The sequence below is a fragment of the Pinus tabuliformis genome, chromosome 8 (genome assembly GCF_031772625.1).
Source record: "Pinus tabuliformis cultivar Carrire ecotype Pingquan chromosome 8, CPIR1, whole genome shotgun sequence".
Classification (NCBI taxonomy): domain Eukaryota; kingdom Viridiplantae; phylum Streptophyta; class Pinopsida; order Pinales; family Pinaceae; genus Pinus; species Pinus tabuliformis.
Window position 1 is genome coordinate 1,231,620,321 of NC_142294.1, and position 20,964 is coordinate 1,231,641,284.

Below are 20,964 nucleotides of genomic sequence, written 5' to 3' on the forward strand. Positions count from 1 at the left end.
TGACACATGGAACCATCATCCATCCTCGAAAGGAGAATGTCGAGAAAGGGAAGGCAACCATCCACCTCAACTTCCATCGTGAACTTGATGGAGTCAAATAGATAATTAAGGTGGTTGAGAAATAGGTCGAGTTTCTTTTGACCATGGGGCCAAATCAGAAGGAAGAAATAGTAAGGATGTAGCATTGCCTAGAGGTAGCAGTTAAAAATTAGTTGTTGGTGTATTAGTTAGAAGGTAAATAAATTAATTATTTAGGGATTAGAGATAAGGAAAAATATTCTATATTTAGTTAAATATAGTTGTTAAATAAAAATAGTAATTCAATATTATCGGTTGATGTAGAAAACATCTTGTTTGTTATAGGTTGACTTATTCATATTAGAAAACTAGCTCTTAGGAAAATATATTTAATCCAAAATTATTCAATAATTATTAATGATATTAATTTAAGAGTATTTAATAATACTATCATATTTAAAATAAATCGATCAAAAAGGAATCTAAGATAAATTAAAATAATTATTGAACTGAGACTTCTGTGATACATATCAATTTTATTGAAGAATCTTCGGTGAAAATCACATAGAAAAACTTATGTCGACGTGTTTCGAACCATCCAGTGTGGTTCATCGTCAGGACAAGTTGAACGAGCAGATCACATTTAGCACATTAAATAGACTTGGCAGAGAATCCATGACTCAACGGCTAAAAATAATAGCTATGATAACGGCTAGTTTGACCAAGAAAAAGGGAAATTTATTATTATTTTTTTTATTTTAACGGTTACTTGTTTTGAAAGGCGGAAAAACAGCTGCCGCGTACTTGTTACACTGAGTTCATTTGTTCCCCTATATTACTTATCACTCAGGCTTTCTTATTACACAGTGAGAGTTTGCTCATTGTTACAGCAGGTCCATAGTAAAAACTGGACCGCCCTTTGGTGGAGATATTTCGCAGAATCCCTGCTTGAAGGTTCTATGAACTGGCCTTTTGTCTGGACCGCCTTTTAGTGATAAAGATACCATCAATTTGCCAGGGAAGAGATTGCTCTGTCCATTTTGCTGTTCTGTCAAGCGATTAGGTCCAATGCTTGCTCCTCGTCCTTCCATTAATCCACCGTCCAGCGAAAAACCAACCGCCCTCTGGATGATCTAAAGCAGGAGTGTGCTTAAAAGATCTGCGCCTCTGTTTGGGTTACTGCTACTGCAAATCCTTGGAGCTCAACCCCGCAGCATTGATCTCAGCTTCTGAATACCTCCTACAGTTTCTGAACGATACCTCCTATAGATTTGTTGCTTGTATTTACACCAGAACAGAGCACAGCCGCTCGCCATCAGGATAGAACCGAGAGTTAGTTCATCAAACTCCGCTGCTGTAACTGGGAAATGCTGATACATCCTTTCCTTCCAACTCACAATATCCAAGTCGTTGCTGGAGAGAACATCTTTCTGTTTGGAGGTTCTTGGTGAACCCTTCCTGTAAATAGACCAGCTTGGTTTGTTGTCTACTTGTCTTCAGTAATTCATCCTCTGGCGTATGATTCTGTTGAGGACAGAGCTTACAGTGCTAATGCTGTGGACTGAGATTCCGGAGCATTAATCTTTTCTGAGCTGATTGCCTACCCATGGAGCCTGGTGCTAGTTAGGGCAAATGAGTCAGTAACAGTCTATCAGGGAACCAGTTCAGGAATAGCCTGTTGCAGAGCCGATGATACTAGTTCATGAGCAGATCCCCATTGCATCAGAGTGAGCAGATTTCCTGATAGAGAGGTTGTTAAGAAGATTAAGGGATGATGCAGAGAGATTCTTCAGAGTTGACTGAAAGGGTTCTTTGGCTGCGGGCTGAGCCAAGATTGGCTTCCAAATCGGCTTGCGTATTCAGATGCCTCAGTATATGATAGAAGGAAATTTTCCGGAACTTGGCCAGCATGGATCTAATTTTCTTGAGAATGAGGACTAAATGGATCTGCGAAGGATTCGAGTGGGAGTTCATCGCTTGAATGATAAGCCTAGAGTCTCCGAAGACCGTCAGAGACTGAATGTTCCGTTTAAGAGCTAGAGACAGCCCCTGCCACAAAGCCAGAGCCTCAGCTCTATTGTTTGATTCGAATCCCAGACCCCAATGATACCTGAACAATGTAGTGCCATCAGGATTTATCAGAATTCCACCCCCTCCCGCAGCTCCAGGGTTGCCTTTAGAGGCCCCGTCGAAGAATAGACAGTGGTCATCCAGAGCAGAACGCCACTTTAGAAACTCCTGTTCTTCCAGGCGTATTTCCCACATAGCATGGCAAGAGGCCGGAGAAATTGGATTGGTTTGATTTTTTGGAACAATATCTTTCAGCCAAAGCTCCTCCTCACTGTCCAGATTCGCTTCATTCCTTAAGGCCGGCATAGCATCCAAAGTCTCTCCCAGAATAGCTTTAATTTTGGATATAACGTTGTTTGTAGTGCAGGTTTCTCCTCTGAATAATCTGTTATTCCTTTCCAACCATAACTTCCAGCAGATGAATTTAGGGATCCACATCCATGCGGTCTTAAGCAGGTTTTTTTTATTGAGGCAGAACGATGATAGCTTGGCCCACTCGTGAAACAGGTTTGGTATATTTCTTGTCAGCTCTACCTTGTCTGCCCTTGATCTCAGAACCCCCTTCCAAACTGCTTTGGCAAAGGGGCACATCAACAACAGGTGATCCGCTGTTTCTTCCTCTGACATACATAAAGGGCATCTGGATGGCCCTTCCATTCCTCGTTTTCTCAGGTTTTCTCCTGTGAGAATACTGTTGTGAGCTAGCGTCCAGCAGAAGAAGTCTATTTTTGGGAGCGAAGGGAAGCCCCAAATGAATTTCCATTGCGTTGGGTCAGGAGGGACATTAGGAACTGCAGTCAAATTTTTGTAACCTTCAGCAACCGAGAAAGAACCAGTATGGGAGCCCCACCCTCTTTTGTCCTTGGCTGTTGCTGACATGGGAGATTTTCCTTGGAGCTTGTCTAATAGTAATGAAGCTTCAGCTTGCAGACGATGTGGAACCTCTCCCAGATTCCAGCTGTCCCACCGTCTACCAGCGTCCTCCGTCCAGGTGGAAATGTCCCAAAGGGTTTCCATATTGTTGGATTGTAGCCATACTTTAATATTTGCAAGGCCTTCTATATGGTGCAGAGGCTGGTCTCCTAGAATCTGATCTTCCCAAATTCTGATTTTTTTCCCATTACCTGGGATCCAGTAGAGATTGGGACTGAAATGCTCCAGGGCAGCGGTACAAAGCTTGAAAATTGGGGAACCTTTGGTGGTTTTTGGCGGGTGGTCCAAACATCTCAAACGCTGGCCTTGAAAATATTTCTTCCACAGGACTTTCTTGCTCCAGCTTATTTTCCCAGCCACAATATTCCACAGGATTTTAGATCCTAGAGCAAGATTTTGTGCAGCCAAATCTCTCATTTGCAGACCTCCTTCCAGAATTGGCCTCTTAATGGTATCCCAATTGACTAAATGAAGTCTTCTTTCATTATTTTTCCCCCCTTCCCAAAGAAATCTTCTCAACATACCATCCATTTTACTGAGAAAGGTTTTGGGGGCAAGGAGAATGGAATGCTGAAAAAGTGGCATGCTTATTAGGACAGATTTTATAAGAATTATTTTCCCAGCAGTGTTCAGCCAGGAGGTTCCCCAGGCTTGAATTCTTAGCTTAAGCTTGTCTAAGAGGGGCATCCAGTGGGTAACTTTAGGGGTGGATTTGAAGATTGGGATCCCAAGGTATTTGAATGACTCCCAGGTCTGACAGACTTTCATCTCAAGGAGCCTAGCTATGTCAGCCAGATCTTTGACCGAGCAGTTCCAGCCATAGATTGTACTTTTTGAATAGTTTATCTTACTGCCGGAGGCCTCCTTATAAATGTCCAGTTCCTTTTTAAAAGATTTGGCCGAATTAATGCTCGCTCCACCTAGGAGCAGAGTATCGTCGGCAAATTGGGCATGGTTTATGTCTTTGACATTGTGCACCATTCTGAGGCCTGGCAGAGTTTGGACTTGCTGACAAAAGTCCAGCTGGAAACTGAGCACTGAGGCTTGTATATCATAGAGAAGAGGGGACAACAAACAACCTTGTCTTAATCCCCTGGATGCTTTAAAAAATTTAGTAGAACGACCATTTACCAACGGTGCAATCCAAGGAGAGGCAATGCAGGCTTTCACCCAATTTATGAAGGTTATTGAGAAGCCCATTTTCGTCATAACAGCAAACAGGAAGTCATGCCTCACCCTGTCAAAGGCATTTGCCAAATCGAGCTTTATTACCATTCCTTTCTCTTTTCTCTGGCCACTTGAATGAACTGCCTCTTGAACCAGCACAATATTATCCAATATCTTTCTCCCTTTGATGAAGCCTCCTTAATTCTCCGGAATGATGTCCGGCAGTATATTCTTGAGACGTATGGATATTATTTTAGTAATCAGCTTATAGCTAGTATTACACAGTGAAATGGGACGAAATCTACTGAAATCTGAAGCTCCTTTCTCTTTCGGTATCAATGCAAGGAAGGTTGAATTGGTACTCCCTCCTAGCTTTGCGCAATATTGGGACTTCCTAACCATTCTTAGGAGGTCTTTATTGATAGTTGACCAACAAGTCTGAAGGAACCTAGCAGTGAACCCATCAGGCCCTGGCGCCTTATCCGGTTCCATGCAATCCAAGGCTTTCTTGAGCTCATCCATGCTGATCGGAGCAGTCAGCATATTATTGACAGAGTCTTGCACACAGGAGGGGATTAGATTATACGGATAGGCTTGAGGATCTATAGGTGGGTCATCAGGCGCTGAATAAAGATCATTGAAAAAAGAGAAGGCTGCTCTCTTGATGCCTTCAAAATCTTTAACCACTGCATCTTGGGAGCGGATTTCTGAAACATTTTTGAATTGCTTGCGAGCTTCGGCATGCTTGTGGAAAAAACTAGTATTTTTGTCGCCGGCCTGTAACCATAAGTTTCTAGATTTTTGTCTCCAATACTCCTCTTCGTCCCTACTAGCTTTATGGAGGGCTTTTTGCAACTCAACTTCTTTTTGGAGCAGACTTTGGGTAATAGCAGAAACCTCCATTGATGATTGGAGGGCAGCAAGGTTTTCTAAAGACTCTTTTCTCTTGGCAGCTGGCGTTTTCAGGGCTTTAGCCCACTCCTTGAGCCTTCTCTTAAGAGCCCACAACTTTTCTTCCCACACAAAGAAAGGGGATCCCAGGATTTTCTGGTTCCAGACTTCAGAAACCACCTCATTGAAACCCTCTTGCTGAATCCACAAAGGGCTAAATCTAAAGGGTATGGGGCCAAGAAAACCATCCATGGAGAGCTCGAGACTAATGGGTTTGTGATCGGAGGTGCAGTTAGGAAGGATTTTGGATGAGGCCATTAGACCACTAGTGAGAAAGGAGGCTTGGACGAGGAATCTGTCCAAACGAGCAGCTATATGGCTGGGACCTAATCTTTTGTTAGACCAAGTGTATTTCCCAGCTGATGGTTTGATGTCCTCCAGATCCCAACCAACCATTATATCTTCTACCCATTCTCTAGCTGGATCTCTTACAGGAGAACCACCTTTTTTCTCTTCAGCTGCCAGAGTAACGTTCAGATCCCCTGCAATAATGATGTTTTCTGGATTGTGCAATATAAGAAAAGACTGGAGCGAGTCCCAACAAATTTTTTTCTCCGCTGGAGAGACCAGAGCATAAAGGTTGAATATACTTACTTGTTGACCAGAGTCTTTGTGGAGGAGCTGAGTGAAAATCCAGTGCTGGCAACTTTCTTCTTGAATCAAGTCATATTTGGAGCTGTCCCAGAAGGAGGCAATCCCACCAGAGGCGCCTCTAGCACTGACAGCTCTACCAGGGCCTTTGCGCCAGAATGTTTTGCTGGAATGGAGGAGGAGAGTGTCCTCCAGCTTTGTCTCCTGGATGAGAAGGATTTCAGGCACATGCAACCTCACAATGTCTTTCAGGGCATCTTCTTTCAGCCTGCTACCTAATCCTCTGCAATTCCAGGAGACGTATTTCATTATTTACTGGGTTGGGAGGGAGTGGCTCCTTTTGAAGCCTTGTTGTGCTTGCGCCCGGATCTGGTGTTCATCATTCCTTTGAGAGTTTTCTGGGAGCCTTGGAGAACATCCAAATAAGTTTTCTCCTCTCTCTGTTTCTTCTTGGATTTCCGGCCCCTGGTCGATTTGATTGGAGAAATTTGTGAGCTGTCTGATTCAGAGTCTCTTTCTTCTGATTCTTCCCCTGAGTCAGATGCAAGACTAATGTGCTCGTCATTGCCTGCGTTTCCCCCTTGATCTACCTCTGTTAGGGGGACATGTGTTTCTTCTTCGGTTTCTTTCCCTTTCTTTGACTGATCTTCACTTTCTTCATGGTTCTCTGAGGCATCCACCTTTTCCCCTGAGGAGGGGCCTTCATTTGAGACTAGTTTGGTCTTGTCATTGGTCTGGGGATTCCCCTTTGGTCCTGTTTTCTTCTGCTCGTTTGGCTTTGAGACTACCTTACCCTTTTTTATTTCCTTCCATCCTTCTTCTTCGACTTTGTCCCCTGATGGTGCTTTGGGGCAGTTTCGTTGAAAGTGACCGTGCTCATGGCAGATTCTGCACTTAAAAGGCAGTTGCTCGTAGTCCAGCTTCTGGAAGTGGTGCCAATCTCCAACTGTAAGTTTGATGGCTTCCGGCAGCCCAGCCTCCAAGTCTACTTCCATGCAGATTTTGGCGCAGGTGTATTGGCCCTTGTTATCAGCTTTGTCGATGAATCTGCCCAGTCTGTTTCCTATCTTTTGCAGGGATTGATAGCTCCAGCAGTGTATTGGCAAGTTGGGTAGCCGAACCCAAACAGGGACCTCCTTTGGGACATCGACTGAAGGGTCGAAGTCGGGGGTCCATTTATTCAGAAAGAGACCTTGATTTCCCATGAAATATGGGCCGTTTCTGAACACCAGATCTCGATCTTCCTTGGTAGTGAATTTGAAGATGAAAAAACCTCTTCCGACCGCGTAGCAGATCACATTGTTGGGCAGCAGTGGCCTCCTGTTTTGTTGGACCCATTCATCAGTCGATTTTGTTGTTGGGCAACAATCCATAAATTGCCCCACTAAACCTCTGTCAGCCAAGGCAAGGGCGATTTTGATCGGTTGATCTTCCGGCAAAGCGATTTCTGGGATTTCATCAAGCTTTTTGATAAACTTCAGTACTTCGGGATGAGGTCGTTTTTTCCCCTTCTGCGATAGCAGGCTTCGGAAGGCTTCTGCTGAAGATGATGGAGGGGTGGGAGAGGGCTCCGCACCCCCTGGTGCAGCCATGGCGGCGGGCAGTCTTGGCAGCGGACGTTGACCTAGCCGGACGCAGATCAGAGCGCGCACGCAGTTGTGTGCAACCGGTGGGAAATTTGTTATTATTAATAATATTCTCTTCTTTTTTTTTAAGTAAATCAAAAACTAATAATTTCAAGTATGTTTAAAAATTAAAATAAATAAAATTAAAAATTATATAAAATGAATTACTTTTAAAATTTTAATAGTTAGTTATAAACGTCAAACATATTGTTATTATTAATAATATTTACTTTTAAACCTAAAATTAATAATAAGAAAATCAAAAAATAAATAAATAAATAAATAGATAATAATAATAATAATAATAATAATAATAATAATAATAATAATAATAATAATAATAATAATAATAATAAGTTGAAAAATTAAAATGAATTAAATTAAAAATTATAAAAAATGAATTACTTTAAATATATTTTTTTAGTTATAAACGTTGAACATAGAGTAAATGTTCGTCAAAAAAGAAAAATATTACAATAAAAACAATTAATTTAAGGAACCCAAAAGTATATTAGTTTAAATTAGATTAATTTAAAATTAATTTTTATAAAATAAAATAAAATTAATACACAAAGAGACTACAAAAAATTAATAAGTAAAATACATGATTATAAATAAAACTAAATATATTAAGAACCATTAATAGTTTAAATTAAATAACTAATATGAAATTAATATTATAATTAAATAAAAATGAAACACAAAGCTTAAAAAAATGAAACACAAGGTTTAAAATAAATAATAATATTAATAATAGATAAAGTAATACTAATATATATATATATATATATATATATATATATAATAGTAATAATAATAAATAAATAAATAAATTGATAGAAATCACAACTTAATAAAAAACAAAAACAAAAAATTAAGGGAGAGAGAGAAAGAAGGCAAACAATTAGGAGGAGAGGGCTGGGACCCAGCAACTACTAATCTTCCAGCCATCCTCTCTATTCAGATTGATCGGCCTTTTTTCAATCTCAAGGGCTTCCCTAAATTTCCGGTGATGGAATTGAGACACTCTAGCAATCACGCTAGCCTCCTCGATGCAGATATGATGATTGGTTTTCTCTACATGTTCTGCTAACGTAGAGGATTTAGTTCTCATATGCTTTAGGTCAGCCGCATGCTCACTAATCCTTTGATTAATGGAGCGACCAGTCTCACCAATATAGGGGGTTCCACAAGAACAAGGAATAATATAAACCCCTTTCATGTCTTTGGGGTCAATGGGATCCTTTACATATTTTAGGGATGTAGATGACACGAATGTCATCTGGCCTCATGGCCAAGAGGAGTTAGATCTCTTCTTCGATCATCTCAATAGTCAATCCTCGGCTATTAAGTTCACTAAGGAACAAGAAGTCGATGGTTGCCTCCCTTTCCTTGATATCCTTATCTCTAAAAATGAAGATGGTTCCCTCTCCCACAGAGTGTTTCGCAAGAAAACTCATACGGAGCAGTATCTTCATGCTAGTTCCCATCATTTCCCGGCCCAAAAGTTGGGGGTTCTCAACACCCTTGCAACTCGTGCCTTAAGGATCTCTGACAAAAATAGCTTCGATGAGGAAAAATCCCATCTCCTTAATGTCTTTGTTGAGAATGGTTATAGCAGACACTTGGGACAAAAGGCTTTCCTCAAAGCAGCTAAGAATTCGTTTACCAGGAAGGAGCCTAAAGAGCGAATTCCTGGTGTCCATCTTCCGTATGTTCAGGGGACCATGGATAAGACTGCGAGGGTTCTTAAGAAGCATAATATCCCCAAAACGTTTAGACCTCTTAACACCATTGGTAAATCCCTAAAATCTGTAAAGGATCCCATTGACCCCAAAGACATGAAAGGGGTTTATATTATTCCTTGTTCTTGTGGAACCCCCTATATTGGTGAGACTGGTCGCTCCATTAATCAAAGGATTAGTGAGCACGCGGCTAACCTAAAGCATATGAGAACTAAATTCTCCGCGTTAACAGAACATGCAGAGAAAACCAATCATCATGTCTGCATCGAGGAGGCTAGCGTGATTGCTAGAGTGTCTCAATTCCATCACCGGAAATTTAGGGAAGCCCTTGAGATTGAAAAAAGGTCGATCAATCTGAATAGAGAGGATGGCTGGAAGATTAGTAGTTGTTGGGTCCCAGCCCTCTCCTCCTAATTGTTTGCCTTCTTTCTCTCTCTCCCTTAATTTTTTTTTTTTATTAAGTTGTGATTTCTATCAATTTATTTATTATTATTATTACTATTTATTTTATATATATATATATATATATATATATATATATAAGTATTACTTTATCTATTATTAATATTATTATTTATTTTAAACCTTGTGTTTCATTTTTATTTAATTATAATATTAATTTCATATTAGTTATTTAATTTAAACTATTAATGGTTCTTAATATATTTAGTTTTATTTATAATTATGTATTTTACTTATTAATTTGTGTAGTCTCTTTGTGTATTAATTTTATTTTATTTTATAAAAATTAATTTTAAATTAATCTAATTTAAACTAATATACTTTTGGGTTCCTTAAATTAATTGGTTTTATTGTAATATCTTTCTTTTTTTGACGAACATTTACTCTATGTTCAACGTTTATAACTAAAAAAAGAATATTTAAAGTAATCCATTTTATATAATTTTTAATTTAATTCATTTTAATTTTTAAACATACTTGAAATTATTAGTTTTTGATTTACTTTAAAAAAAAAAAAAAAGAGAATACTATTAACAATAATAAATTTCCCTTTTTCTTGGTCAAACTAGCCATTATCATAGCTGTTATTTTTAGCCGTTGAGTCATAGATTCTCTGCCAAGTCTATTTAATGTGCTAAATGTGATTTGCTCATTCAACTTGTCCTGACGATGAACCACACTGGATGGTTCGAAACATGTCGACATAAGTTTTTCTATGTGATTTTCGCCGAAGATTCTTCAATAAAATTAAAACAAATCAGAGTGAAAGGAAAACTGAAATATATAATAATAATAATAATAATAATAATAAACAAATATTTATAAAAACATAGAAAATAAAAGGATATAAAAATAGAATTCTTTTTGATAATAATGAAAATAAAAATAGGGGAACAAGATAGAAGAAATATATATATATGTGTGTGTGTGTGGGGGCGGAAGGGGGGGGGAACCACGCAGAAACGAAAGAAATAAACTAAAAAGAAAATAAGAGGAGAAAGGATAAAAAAGAATGATGAGTTATGATGAGAGTGTTGGAATTTAGCTCTTACTCAATTTCCAACCATCATCCCTATTAAGATTTATGGCGTACCTTTTGATCTCAATCGCCTCCCTAAGCTTCCTGTGGTGGAAATGATCTATTTTAGTGATAAATTTGGATTCTTCAATGCAGACATGGTGCTTCGATTTTTTTGCATGCTCAACTAAGGCTGATGAGCGGGAGTGATTGTGTCTAATGTCTGTTGCATGCTCATTGATTCTTTGTTTAATAGATGTACCTGTTTCTCCAATGTAGGGGATACCACATGAGCAGGGAATAAGGTAGAGACCTTTCGAGTCCTTATGGTCAATAGGGTCTTTAACAGATCTAAGAGAATTTTTAATGGTATTGAGAGGCTTGAATTAAGAAGATATATTAATCTTCTCAAGGATATGGGTAATCCTATATGTGGTTCCTTGGATATATGAAAGGTGAACCTTAGCGATAGGATCGTCATGAGCAGATTTAACTCTAGGCGCTTTGGATGCCTTGTGAAAGGCCTTGAGGCTTTGAGATCTGTTATACCCATTATTTCTGAAAAGTGACCTATTTTCAACATAATAGGTTGTCTTACCTATCTTGCGAGATTCTTAGCTCAGAATCTCAAACCTATTGTTGGGCCCACTGGTTCTTTTGTTAAAGGCTTTGCTTCCTTTGTTCAAGAATGAAGAGATATCAAATTGGAACCAGGTGATTTACTGGTTAGTTTCGACGTTGTTTCCTTATACAAAAAAATCCCCATCCAAGAAACCATTGATATCATAAATCACATCACTGACAAAAACACTGCCAAGTTGGTTGGCCTCTGCCCCACCTCGACTTTCTTCAGTCTCGAAGGTAAGTTTTATGAGCAAACTTGCGGTGTGGCGATGGGCTCACCTCTTTCCCTTGTCGTTGCTAGCTTGTTTATGGAAGATTTTGAGACCAGGGCCTTGGAAACTGCTCAATTTCGTCTTAAAAAATGGAAGAGGTTTGTTGATGATACCTGTGTCATCTGGCCTCATGGTCGGGAGAAACTCAACCTATTTCTTAACCACCTTAATTCTCTATCTGACTCCATCAAGTTCATGATGGAAGTTGAGGTGGATGGTCACCTTCCCTTTCTTGACATTCTCCTTTCGAGGATGGATGATGGTTCCATTTGTCACCAAGTCTTTCGGAAAAAGACTCACACGGAACAATATCTCCATGCCAGTTCTCATCATTTCCCGGCTCAAAAATTTGGGGTTCTCAGCACTCTTGCTACCCGTGCTCTAAGAATCTTTGATGATAGCCACCTCGAATAGGAGAAATCCCATCTTCTTGAAGTTTTCAAAAATAATGGGTATAGCAGATCTCAAAGCCTCAAGGCCTTTCACAAGGCATGCAAAGCACCTAGAGTTAAATCTGCTCATGACGATCCTATCTTCCATATATCCAAGGAACCACAGATAGGATTTCCCATATCCTCAAGAAGATTAATGTATCTTCTTCATTCAAGCCTCTTGATACCATTAAAAATTCTCTTAGATCTATTAAAGACCCTATTGACCCTAAGCACTCGAAAGGGGTCTACCTTGTTCCCTGGTCCTGTGGTATCCCCTACATTGGAGAAACAGGTAGATCTATTAAACAAAGGGTTAATGAGCATGCAACAGAAATCAGACACAATCACCCCTGCTCATCAGCCTTAGCTGAGAATGCAAAAAAATTGAAGCACCATGTCTGCATCGAAGAATCCAAAGTTATCGCTAAAATAGATCATTTCCACCACATGAAGCTTAGGGAGGTGATTGAGATTGAAAGGCATGCCAGAAATCTTAATAGGGATGATGGTTGGAAATTGAGTAAGAGTTGGATTCCATCTCTCTCATCATAACTCATCATTCTTTATTATCCTTTCTCCTCTTCTTTTCTTTTTGGTTTATTTCTTTCCGTTTCTACCTAGTTCCCTATATATATATATATATATATATATATATATATATATAATTTCCCCCCACTATTTTTATTTTCATTATTATAAAAAAAATCTATTAATTATTAATATTATTATTTTCAAAACTGCTCTATTTTATATTCTTTTATCTGGTTATTTATTTTTATTTATTCGTTTTTTTTTTCAATTATAATTTTTTTTTTGAGATTTCCTTTGTCTTTGATTTGTTTTAATTTATTTTAGATTCCTTTTTGATGGATTTAAGCGCCCCTCTATTAGATAATTTAAACATGATAATATTATTAAATTAATTTTATTAATAATTTTTGAACCATTTTGGATTAAATATATTTTCTTAACAACTATTTTTCATATGAATAAGTCAACCCATAACAAACAAGATGTTTTCTACATCAATCAATAATATTGAATTACTATTTTTATTTAACAACTATTTTTAACTAAATATAGAATATTTTTCCTTACCTCTAATCCCTAAATAATTAATTTCTTTACCTTCTAACTAATCCACCAACAACTAATTTTTAATGGCTAACTCTGGGCAATGCTACATCCTTACTATTTATTCCTTCTAATCAATGGATTTCTCACCTTGTTCTGAGGATGAACCATATCCTAACAATGTGATTAATCCAAAAGACTTACTTCTACATTATGGATCAAAAAAGTCTTAAATCTAACCAGATACTCTTTGTAACATTATTTTTAATTCAAACTTAGTTGATAATGAAAAAGTTATTAAAAGTAATATCATATATATATATATATATATATATATATATATATATATATATATATTAAATTTTATGAAAAAAATAATAACGAGCACAACCATATAGACTAATTGGCTAACTAATATATATTAACTAATTGAGATAGACTTAATATTATTGAAATTAAATTATATTCTTTTATAATCAAATAGACTTTATTTAATCTTAATTTTTTTTTATAGTAAGGTTCTTTCCCACTTTAATACTATCCTGTTTAAAATAATAGGTATGAAACACATCTTGGTTATTGCTGAAATAATTAAAAAAATAATAAAAGAGAAATTGATCAAATGTTAAAATTAAACTTAGAATTTAATTTGATGTTTTGAGGAAGATTATATTTTCTTTATTAAATCTCATCTATAATTTAAAAATGAAATTTCTAAAAACTATAGACATGCTTATCTTATAAGATAAAAATCAAAATATAACTAGTGCAACCATATAAATTAAACTGATAATAAATTCCCATAAACATCAAACCATAATTAACTTCAAAACAATTATTCATGATATATTATAATTTATTTTAAAATATTATTATTAATGATAAAGAAATTAATATATAAATTAAACATATATACATTTGAAAAAACAAAATTTTTAACTATGAAGATTCACCTCCACTTCATTATGATGATTCTTAATTTGTATATAGGCTTTGTTATAATACCATAAGCCAATATCATGGGTTATCAATACCACATGCCATAAAAACATAACTCATTTAATATGATACTTGTTGATATGATATTTTTTTAATTATTCAATTTAATTAAAAGTGTAAAAAAAACATAACTACTTTAGAGATAAATCTCAACTTTTGATTTGTGAATATTACTAATAATATTCGAAAATATTTTATGGAAGTTAAAATTTCTACTGTCCACTTAATAATTATTGATAATAAACCAACATAGATCCATTTTAAATTAGGATCTAACATGAGGGGATCCAATTTCTTCACGTGCAAATTTTTTTATGAGCCCATATTATTTAAATATTTTATATTGTTATTGGAATTTTTTAGATTTTTGAAAAATTTTATTTTAACCTACATGAGCAAAATTTCAACTTTAATGAGTGACCAACAATGTTACACATCATACTTGGTTGTAAAATAAACTGTTACACATACTGGATTGTAAAATAAACTTTACATATCATAATGGACTATGGACTGTAAAATAAACCTCTATGCTCAATTAAAATTTTCAAAATCATATTCTAAAATAAATACACAATTATAATATGATAATAAAAATAAAAACCCATTAATTCCTTTAATATTAAAGATATTAGATACTGCTGGTATATTATGTCCGCATCGTTAAAATATCATATCTAGGGTAACTGTCCGTACAATCAAGAGTCGCTAAGGATCGCCTTCTTTACATTGTTGACACACACTGAACCACACGATTCACCAGAGCTGCTTCGTGCCTGTACATCGAAGAATTCGAATGCGTCAAAACAAAGACAAAGAAACCTTCAAAGTATCAAACAAAGGCAACGAAACATTCAAAGAGAAGGAACCTGGGTCGAGGTGAGAAATCTTCACATATATATTCTATGTTGTGGGTAAAATGTTTAAATAATAAATGCCAAAAATAGAAAACATATAAAACTTCCGCAATTTTGATACTGTCTATGATTTATATGGATTAATTTAACCGACCCACCCGTTGGTGTCGTCGAGTGACCAGCCAGAGAGACTGGCGACGGTGAATAGAGCGACTTTCCACTCACGAATTTCTTCTTCACTGTGCCTTCCACAGCTCCGATGGTGTTGGAATGCCTGCGCAAATGGGCTGTCGGGTCGATCCGGGTGGCGAACATGGGAAGGAGACATTTTATAAAACAAGGGAATGGTCCTCCCATGCTCCTGCCCCTGCCGCGCAATAAGAGACACTTCCCTGAGGCACCACAGAGAAGTTGCATATTCTGGGGAGAATATTGGAACCCTGATTCGACTGCTTTCAATGGCATTCTTTATAGTTGCATTAATATCATCCCCTTTCTTTAATTCATGGCTATCCAGGAACACATGGACGCCTTCTCTGGTCAAAGCGCTGTATAGATGATCAACGAAGCCTTTTCTTACATCTGGGCCTCTGAAACTTAGAAACAAATCGTATTTCCACACTCTTCTCATCCTACCAATTGTAATTGTAGAAGAAATGGAGATCGAGAGGACGAATCAATGGAAAATTTATCAACCGATTTTGTTTATTTTCCCCTCCTTGCCTTGTTCACAGCTAATTCTATTTATTTGTTCACAAACCTTTCAGTCCCATTCATCCCATCAACATTTCTGGAAAAAATATTTGTGAACTAGTCATAGTTGTCTAGGATACAATTTTTTGTCCACAAATCTGTCCCTAGTTTGTACACAATTCTGACTACAGCCATCCATCTCATTTTTCACAAATCTGTAACATATATTTGTACACAAATCTCTTTACTTCCATCCCTCCTAATTTGTAAATATATTTTCACAAATCTGCCTTCCCTCCATCGTATTTCACAAATATTTGTCAACAAATCTCTCGGCACCCATCCATTTCATTTCACAAATCTGTCCGCAGAATCTGTTCAAGCTTTTGAGCAAAATATTTGGGAAATTGATAAAAGTCAGAACACGGATAATTGTCTACAAATCTGTCACTTCCTACCATTTTATTCAACTCTGCCTTTTTGACAAAACCATTTTATTCCACCATCCTTTTTTGACAAAATATTTGTGTCCCACGTATTCGGAACACAAATTCTTTATATCTTTATCTCAATAGTGTGTCCACGAATATAGACATGCACAAATCTGTCATTTCCTAGGTTGATGGAAGTGACGTATTTTGTAAAGAAATGATGTGCTCACAAATGGCAGCACATCAAGATCAGTTCATGCATCTTTTTGAGATACACCACTAATGTATGTTTCTATCACGACAGTTCATGCATCTTTTTGAGATACACCACTAATGTATGTTTCTATCACGAAAATAAAATAAGGTTATATGATTTCATTTAGTTTGTTTGTTTAATTTGAATAAAAAATTTCATTAGTCTTAAAACTTTATTAAATTCAAGTTTCTCGAAGAAGAAAAAGCAGAGGAATTGAGTGACCAGCCAGACAGATGAACATAGGGTAGGGACGATCGTATTGCATGCACAATTACAAAGTCAAAAGGAATCGGGTTACGTCGAAGGGCGGACTTCAAAACTCAGAATCTCCGTGCAAATGGACTGCGCCAGCCCGCATTTAAATGGACATTCGTGCTGAAGTCCGACATGGAAAATAAATTGGGCCTGTTTCTCGACATTCGGGAAATCAGAAAGTTAGTAGCATGGTTGGCCTCACAGCAAACATCTTTTTCAAACTCAAAGGCTACGTGGACTTTAGTTTTCAGTACATCATAGGTTTTATTTGCCTCAGAAGTCATTCGTTCTATGTCAACACTACCCGGTAAGAGGAAAGGATCCTACGTGAGGTATCCAAAGAAGTTTCACTGAAAGCCCCATGAGTCGGATTGAAAAGCTGGAAAAGCACAAAAATGATGGGTTAAACCATGGTTGGATTTACGCATCAATAAATGGGTCGAAATACATAGATAAGTTTTACTTTTTATCTTTTAATAATAAATTATAAATGTATGGAAAGTTATCATAGTATTTTAATCATTTTATTAATGTGGTTGTGCTAGTTGATTGGGACTTGAAGGTTGTCCATTAGTGAGTTATGGTTGACTATGGTTAAATATATTCAAGGTATGGTATGAGAGAGTTTATTTTGGTGAATATATAGATCACTATTGATAACCATAGTTGTTTACATATAACTATAATTGACTATAATAGATTATGGTCGGTTGTGGTCCATCATGGTTGTTCATATTTGATCACAGCTGACAATGATTAGCTCCAGGATTACCATAGTAAACCATGATGATCATAGCTTATTAGTTAATCATGGTTGACTATGGTTGATGTAGTAAACAGTTGACATAACACACCTAGTAAACTTATGTTAACCTAGTCAAACTAGTAAACCTAGTTGAGTATGGTTGAATATTAGGCCGTGGTTGACTATGGTGGACCTAGTACATCTATTAAACATCAATTAACCTAGTAAACCCATGTCAACCTTAAACCTAAGACAACTCCATAAACCTAATAAACCTAGATCAACATAGTAAACCTAATCAGCCTAGGTCATCCTAATAAACTTAGGTTAACCTAGTCAACCTAAAAGACCTAGGTCAACCTAGTCAACCTAAAAGACCTAGGTCAACCTAGTAAAACTAGGTTAACATAATAAACCAAGTAAACCTAGGTCAACCTTGTAAACATAATGAACATACTAAACCTAATAAACCTAGTGAGCTTAGTCAACCTATGCAACCCAGTAAACCTACTGAGCCTAGTAAACCTATGTCAACTTAGTAAACCTAGTCAACTTAATCAACCCAATCAACCTAGAGAGCCTAGTTAACCAAGTAAAACTAATAAAACTAAAGCAACATAGAAAACCTAACAAACCTAAGTCATCCTATTAAACTTAAAAATCCCAGTAAACCTAGGTCAACCTAGTAAACCTAGCAACCCTAGGTCAACAAGTGAACCTAATAAACCTTGTAAACCTTGTAAGTTTAATTAACATAGTCAACGTAGTAAACCTAGGTCATCTTAGTAAACCTAATAAACCTAGTAAACCTAGGTCTACCTATTATACGTAGGTCAACCTACTGAACTTAGAGAATCTATTAAACCTAACAAACCTAGTTCAACCTAGTAAAAAATAGGTTAATTTGATAAACCTCAGTCAACCTAGTAAGCCATGGTCAACTTGTAAATTTAGTAAACCTAGTAAACCTATATCAACTTAGTAAAACTATGTCAACCTGGTAAACCTAGTAAACTTATGCCAACTTAGTAAACCTAGTTTACCATGGTTAACTATGGTTGACCTAGTAAACCTAGGCCAACCTAGCAAACTTAATAAACCTAGGCCAACCAACTAAACCCATGGCAACCTAGTGAATGAGTTTAACCTAGTAAATATAGTAAACCTAGAAAACTTAGGTCAATTGAGTAAACCTAGTAAAACTAGGTCAACATAACAAACTTAGGTAAACATAGTAAACCTAGTAAAGTAAGTAAACATGGGTAACTTAATAAACTTAGGTAAACCTAATAAACCTAGGTAAACCTAATAAACTTAGGTCAACCTAGTAAATGTAGCTCAACCTAATAAACCTAGTAAACTTAATAAAGCATATTCACCTTAGTAAACATAGGTCAACCTAGTAAGTCTTGTAACCATACAACCTAGTAAACCTAGTCAACCTAGTAAAACTATGTCAACTTAGTAAAACTAGGTCATCCTAATAAATCTACTAAACCTAGTAAAATTAAGTCAACCTAATAAATGTAGTAAGCTTAACAAACCTAATAAACCTTGGTTATCCTATCAAACCTAGGTCACCCTAGTCAGCATAATAAACCTAGGTCAACCTAGTAAGTATACTAAACCTAGGTCGCCCTAGTCAACTTAATAAACCTAGGTCAACCTAGTAAGTCTAGTAAACCTTGGTTAACTTAGTCAACCTAATAAACTTACCTTGACTATGGTTTATTAATGTGGTTTTCATATTATGACATTGTTTATTGTTCATCTCATTGCAATGTTTGTTGTTTATCACGTTAAGCCTTTGTTTATTGTTTGTCACATTGTGACGTTGTTTGTTGCTTGTCACATTGGGGAACAATATTAAATTTGATGCCCATGGTGACTATGTTTTGTCATGGCACCCATGTTGACTATAGTTGACCATGTTAACCATAGCCAATTGTAGTCAACCCTTGGTGACATTGGTTAACGTATAAATTAATGTATAGCTAATACGTTATCAATGTATGATAGACCTTACAAACCCAAGCCAACCTAGTTGACAATGTTTGACCTAGTAAACTGAGTGAACATAGATCAACCTAGTAAACCTAGTTCATATTGTGACGATGTTTATTATTTGTGAAATTGTGATGTCATTTTTTTTTCATCATATTGCAATAACATTTTTTTTTTTGTACTTTGAAATGTTCTTTGTTGTTTGTCATATTTCAATGTCATCACATTGCAATGTAGTTTTTTTATTGTCACATTATGACATTGTGTGTTGTTTGTCACATTGTGATGTCATTTATTGTTTGTGAAATTACAACATTGTTTCTCGTACATCACATTATGACATTGTTTTTTGTTCATCACATTACAAATTCGTTTATTGTTTGTCATATTGTGGTGTTGTTTATTGTTTGTTACATTGCAATGTTGTTTGTTTCTTTGCATATTGGGAACAATATTAAAGTTAATATCCATGGTGACTATGGTTTTCCATCGCACTCATGTTGACTATGCTCATGGTTGACCAGGTTAACTTTGGACAACTATAGTCAACCATAAGTGACATGTGTTAATGTATAGATTAATGTATATTTAATATGTTATAAACATGTTAATGTGTAAATTTATATATTATTAATGTCTTTCTAATGTGTTAATATGTAGATTAGTGTTTAGGATAATGTGTAGATTAATGTATTATTAATATCCATGATTATTGGTTTTTCCACATTTTAAGATTTCGTTTCATAAAACTATGCATGGTTATGTATCTAACCTTTGCCTTCCTCTCTTGTTATAGATTGAGAATTGTTAGTTTTCCTTAATGATATTTATTTCATGACCTTTTGAAAACATATATTTACATAAAGATTGACGAATTTCTTTTTGATACATTGCAACATGGATATTTAGTTGTGATATTTTGAGCATTGTTGTCTATGGTCAATAATTGTTAACAATTGATGAACACTGTTGACCATGGTTATCAATTTCAGATATAAATGAATATGCTTGACCATATTCATTTTGGTTGACAATGTTAACCGTGGATGACCATAGTGACTATAGCTGACCATAACTGAGCTAGTTTCACTATGGTTGAATATGGTTGCACTATTGAAAAAAGTTATAAAATTACTATTATTATTATTAAAACATTTTTAAACCTTGATCATAGTTGACTATTATTGACAATCTTCAACCATGGTAGACTATAGTCAAATATGGTTGCCTAAAGTTGAATAAGAATGACTATTGTTGAATAAGGTTGACTATCGATTACTATATTCAAGATATGGTTGACTAAGATTAACCATGGTCGACTATTAAAGTGGGCTATGTTTACCTATGTTATCATGTTGTAGAATTCTTATTTATTTGCAACAAGGACACATCATAGTTTATGTAAATTAATATACTATTAACATGTTATTATGTGTAGATAAATGAATTATTAATGTTTTATTCTATAAATTAACATATTGATCTATAGTTAGTAATGTATTATTATAAATCTATTAGGGTTTAAAATAATATTAGTAAAGTTATTAAACCTTATTAATAAACCTTAAATCAAATTATTAAACCTTATTAATAAAGTTTATTAAATATTATTTAAACTTTAATGGTTATAAATAATTGAATGGTTATGCATCAAACCATATTATTATTGTTGATGTTTTGGAATGTAAGTGTCGTTCAAGCACTACACCCACATCAACATCTCAGACTCCTCAGCAGTCA

General features: G+C 35.8%; 1 protein-coding gene across 1 annotated transcript; it reads right to left on the bottom strand.

Annotated features, from left to right (window-relative positions):
- Window positions 1–14,985: 14,985 nt before the first annotated feature.
- Window positions 14,986–15,471, bottom strand: LOC149239836 (toll/interleukin-1 receptor-like protein). Its single transcript, XM_089369986.1, has one exon. It carries the CDS (start codon window positions 15,469–15,471, stop codon window positions 14,986–14,988), a length of 486 nt encoding a protein of 161 aa, XP_089226112.1.
- Between the last annotated feature and the right edge of the window lie 5,493 nt (window positions 15,472–20,964).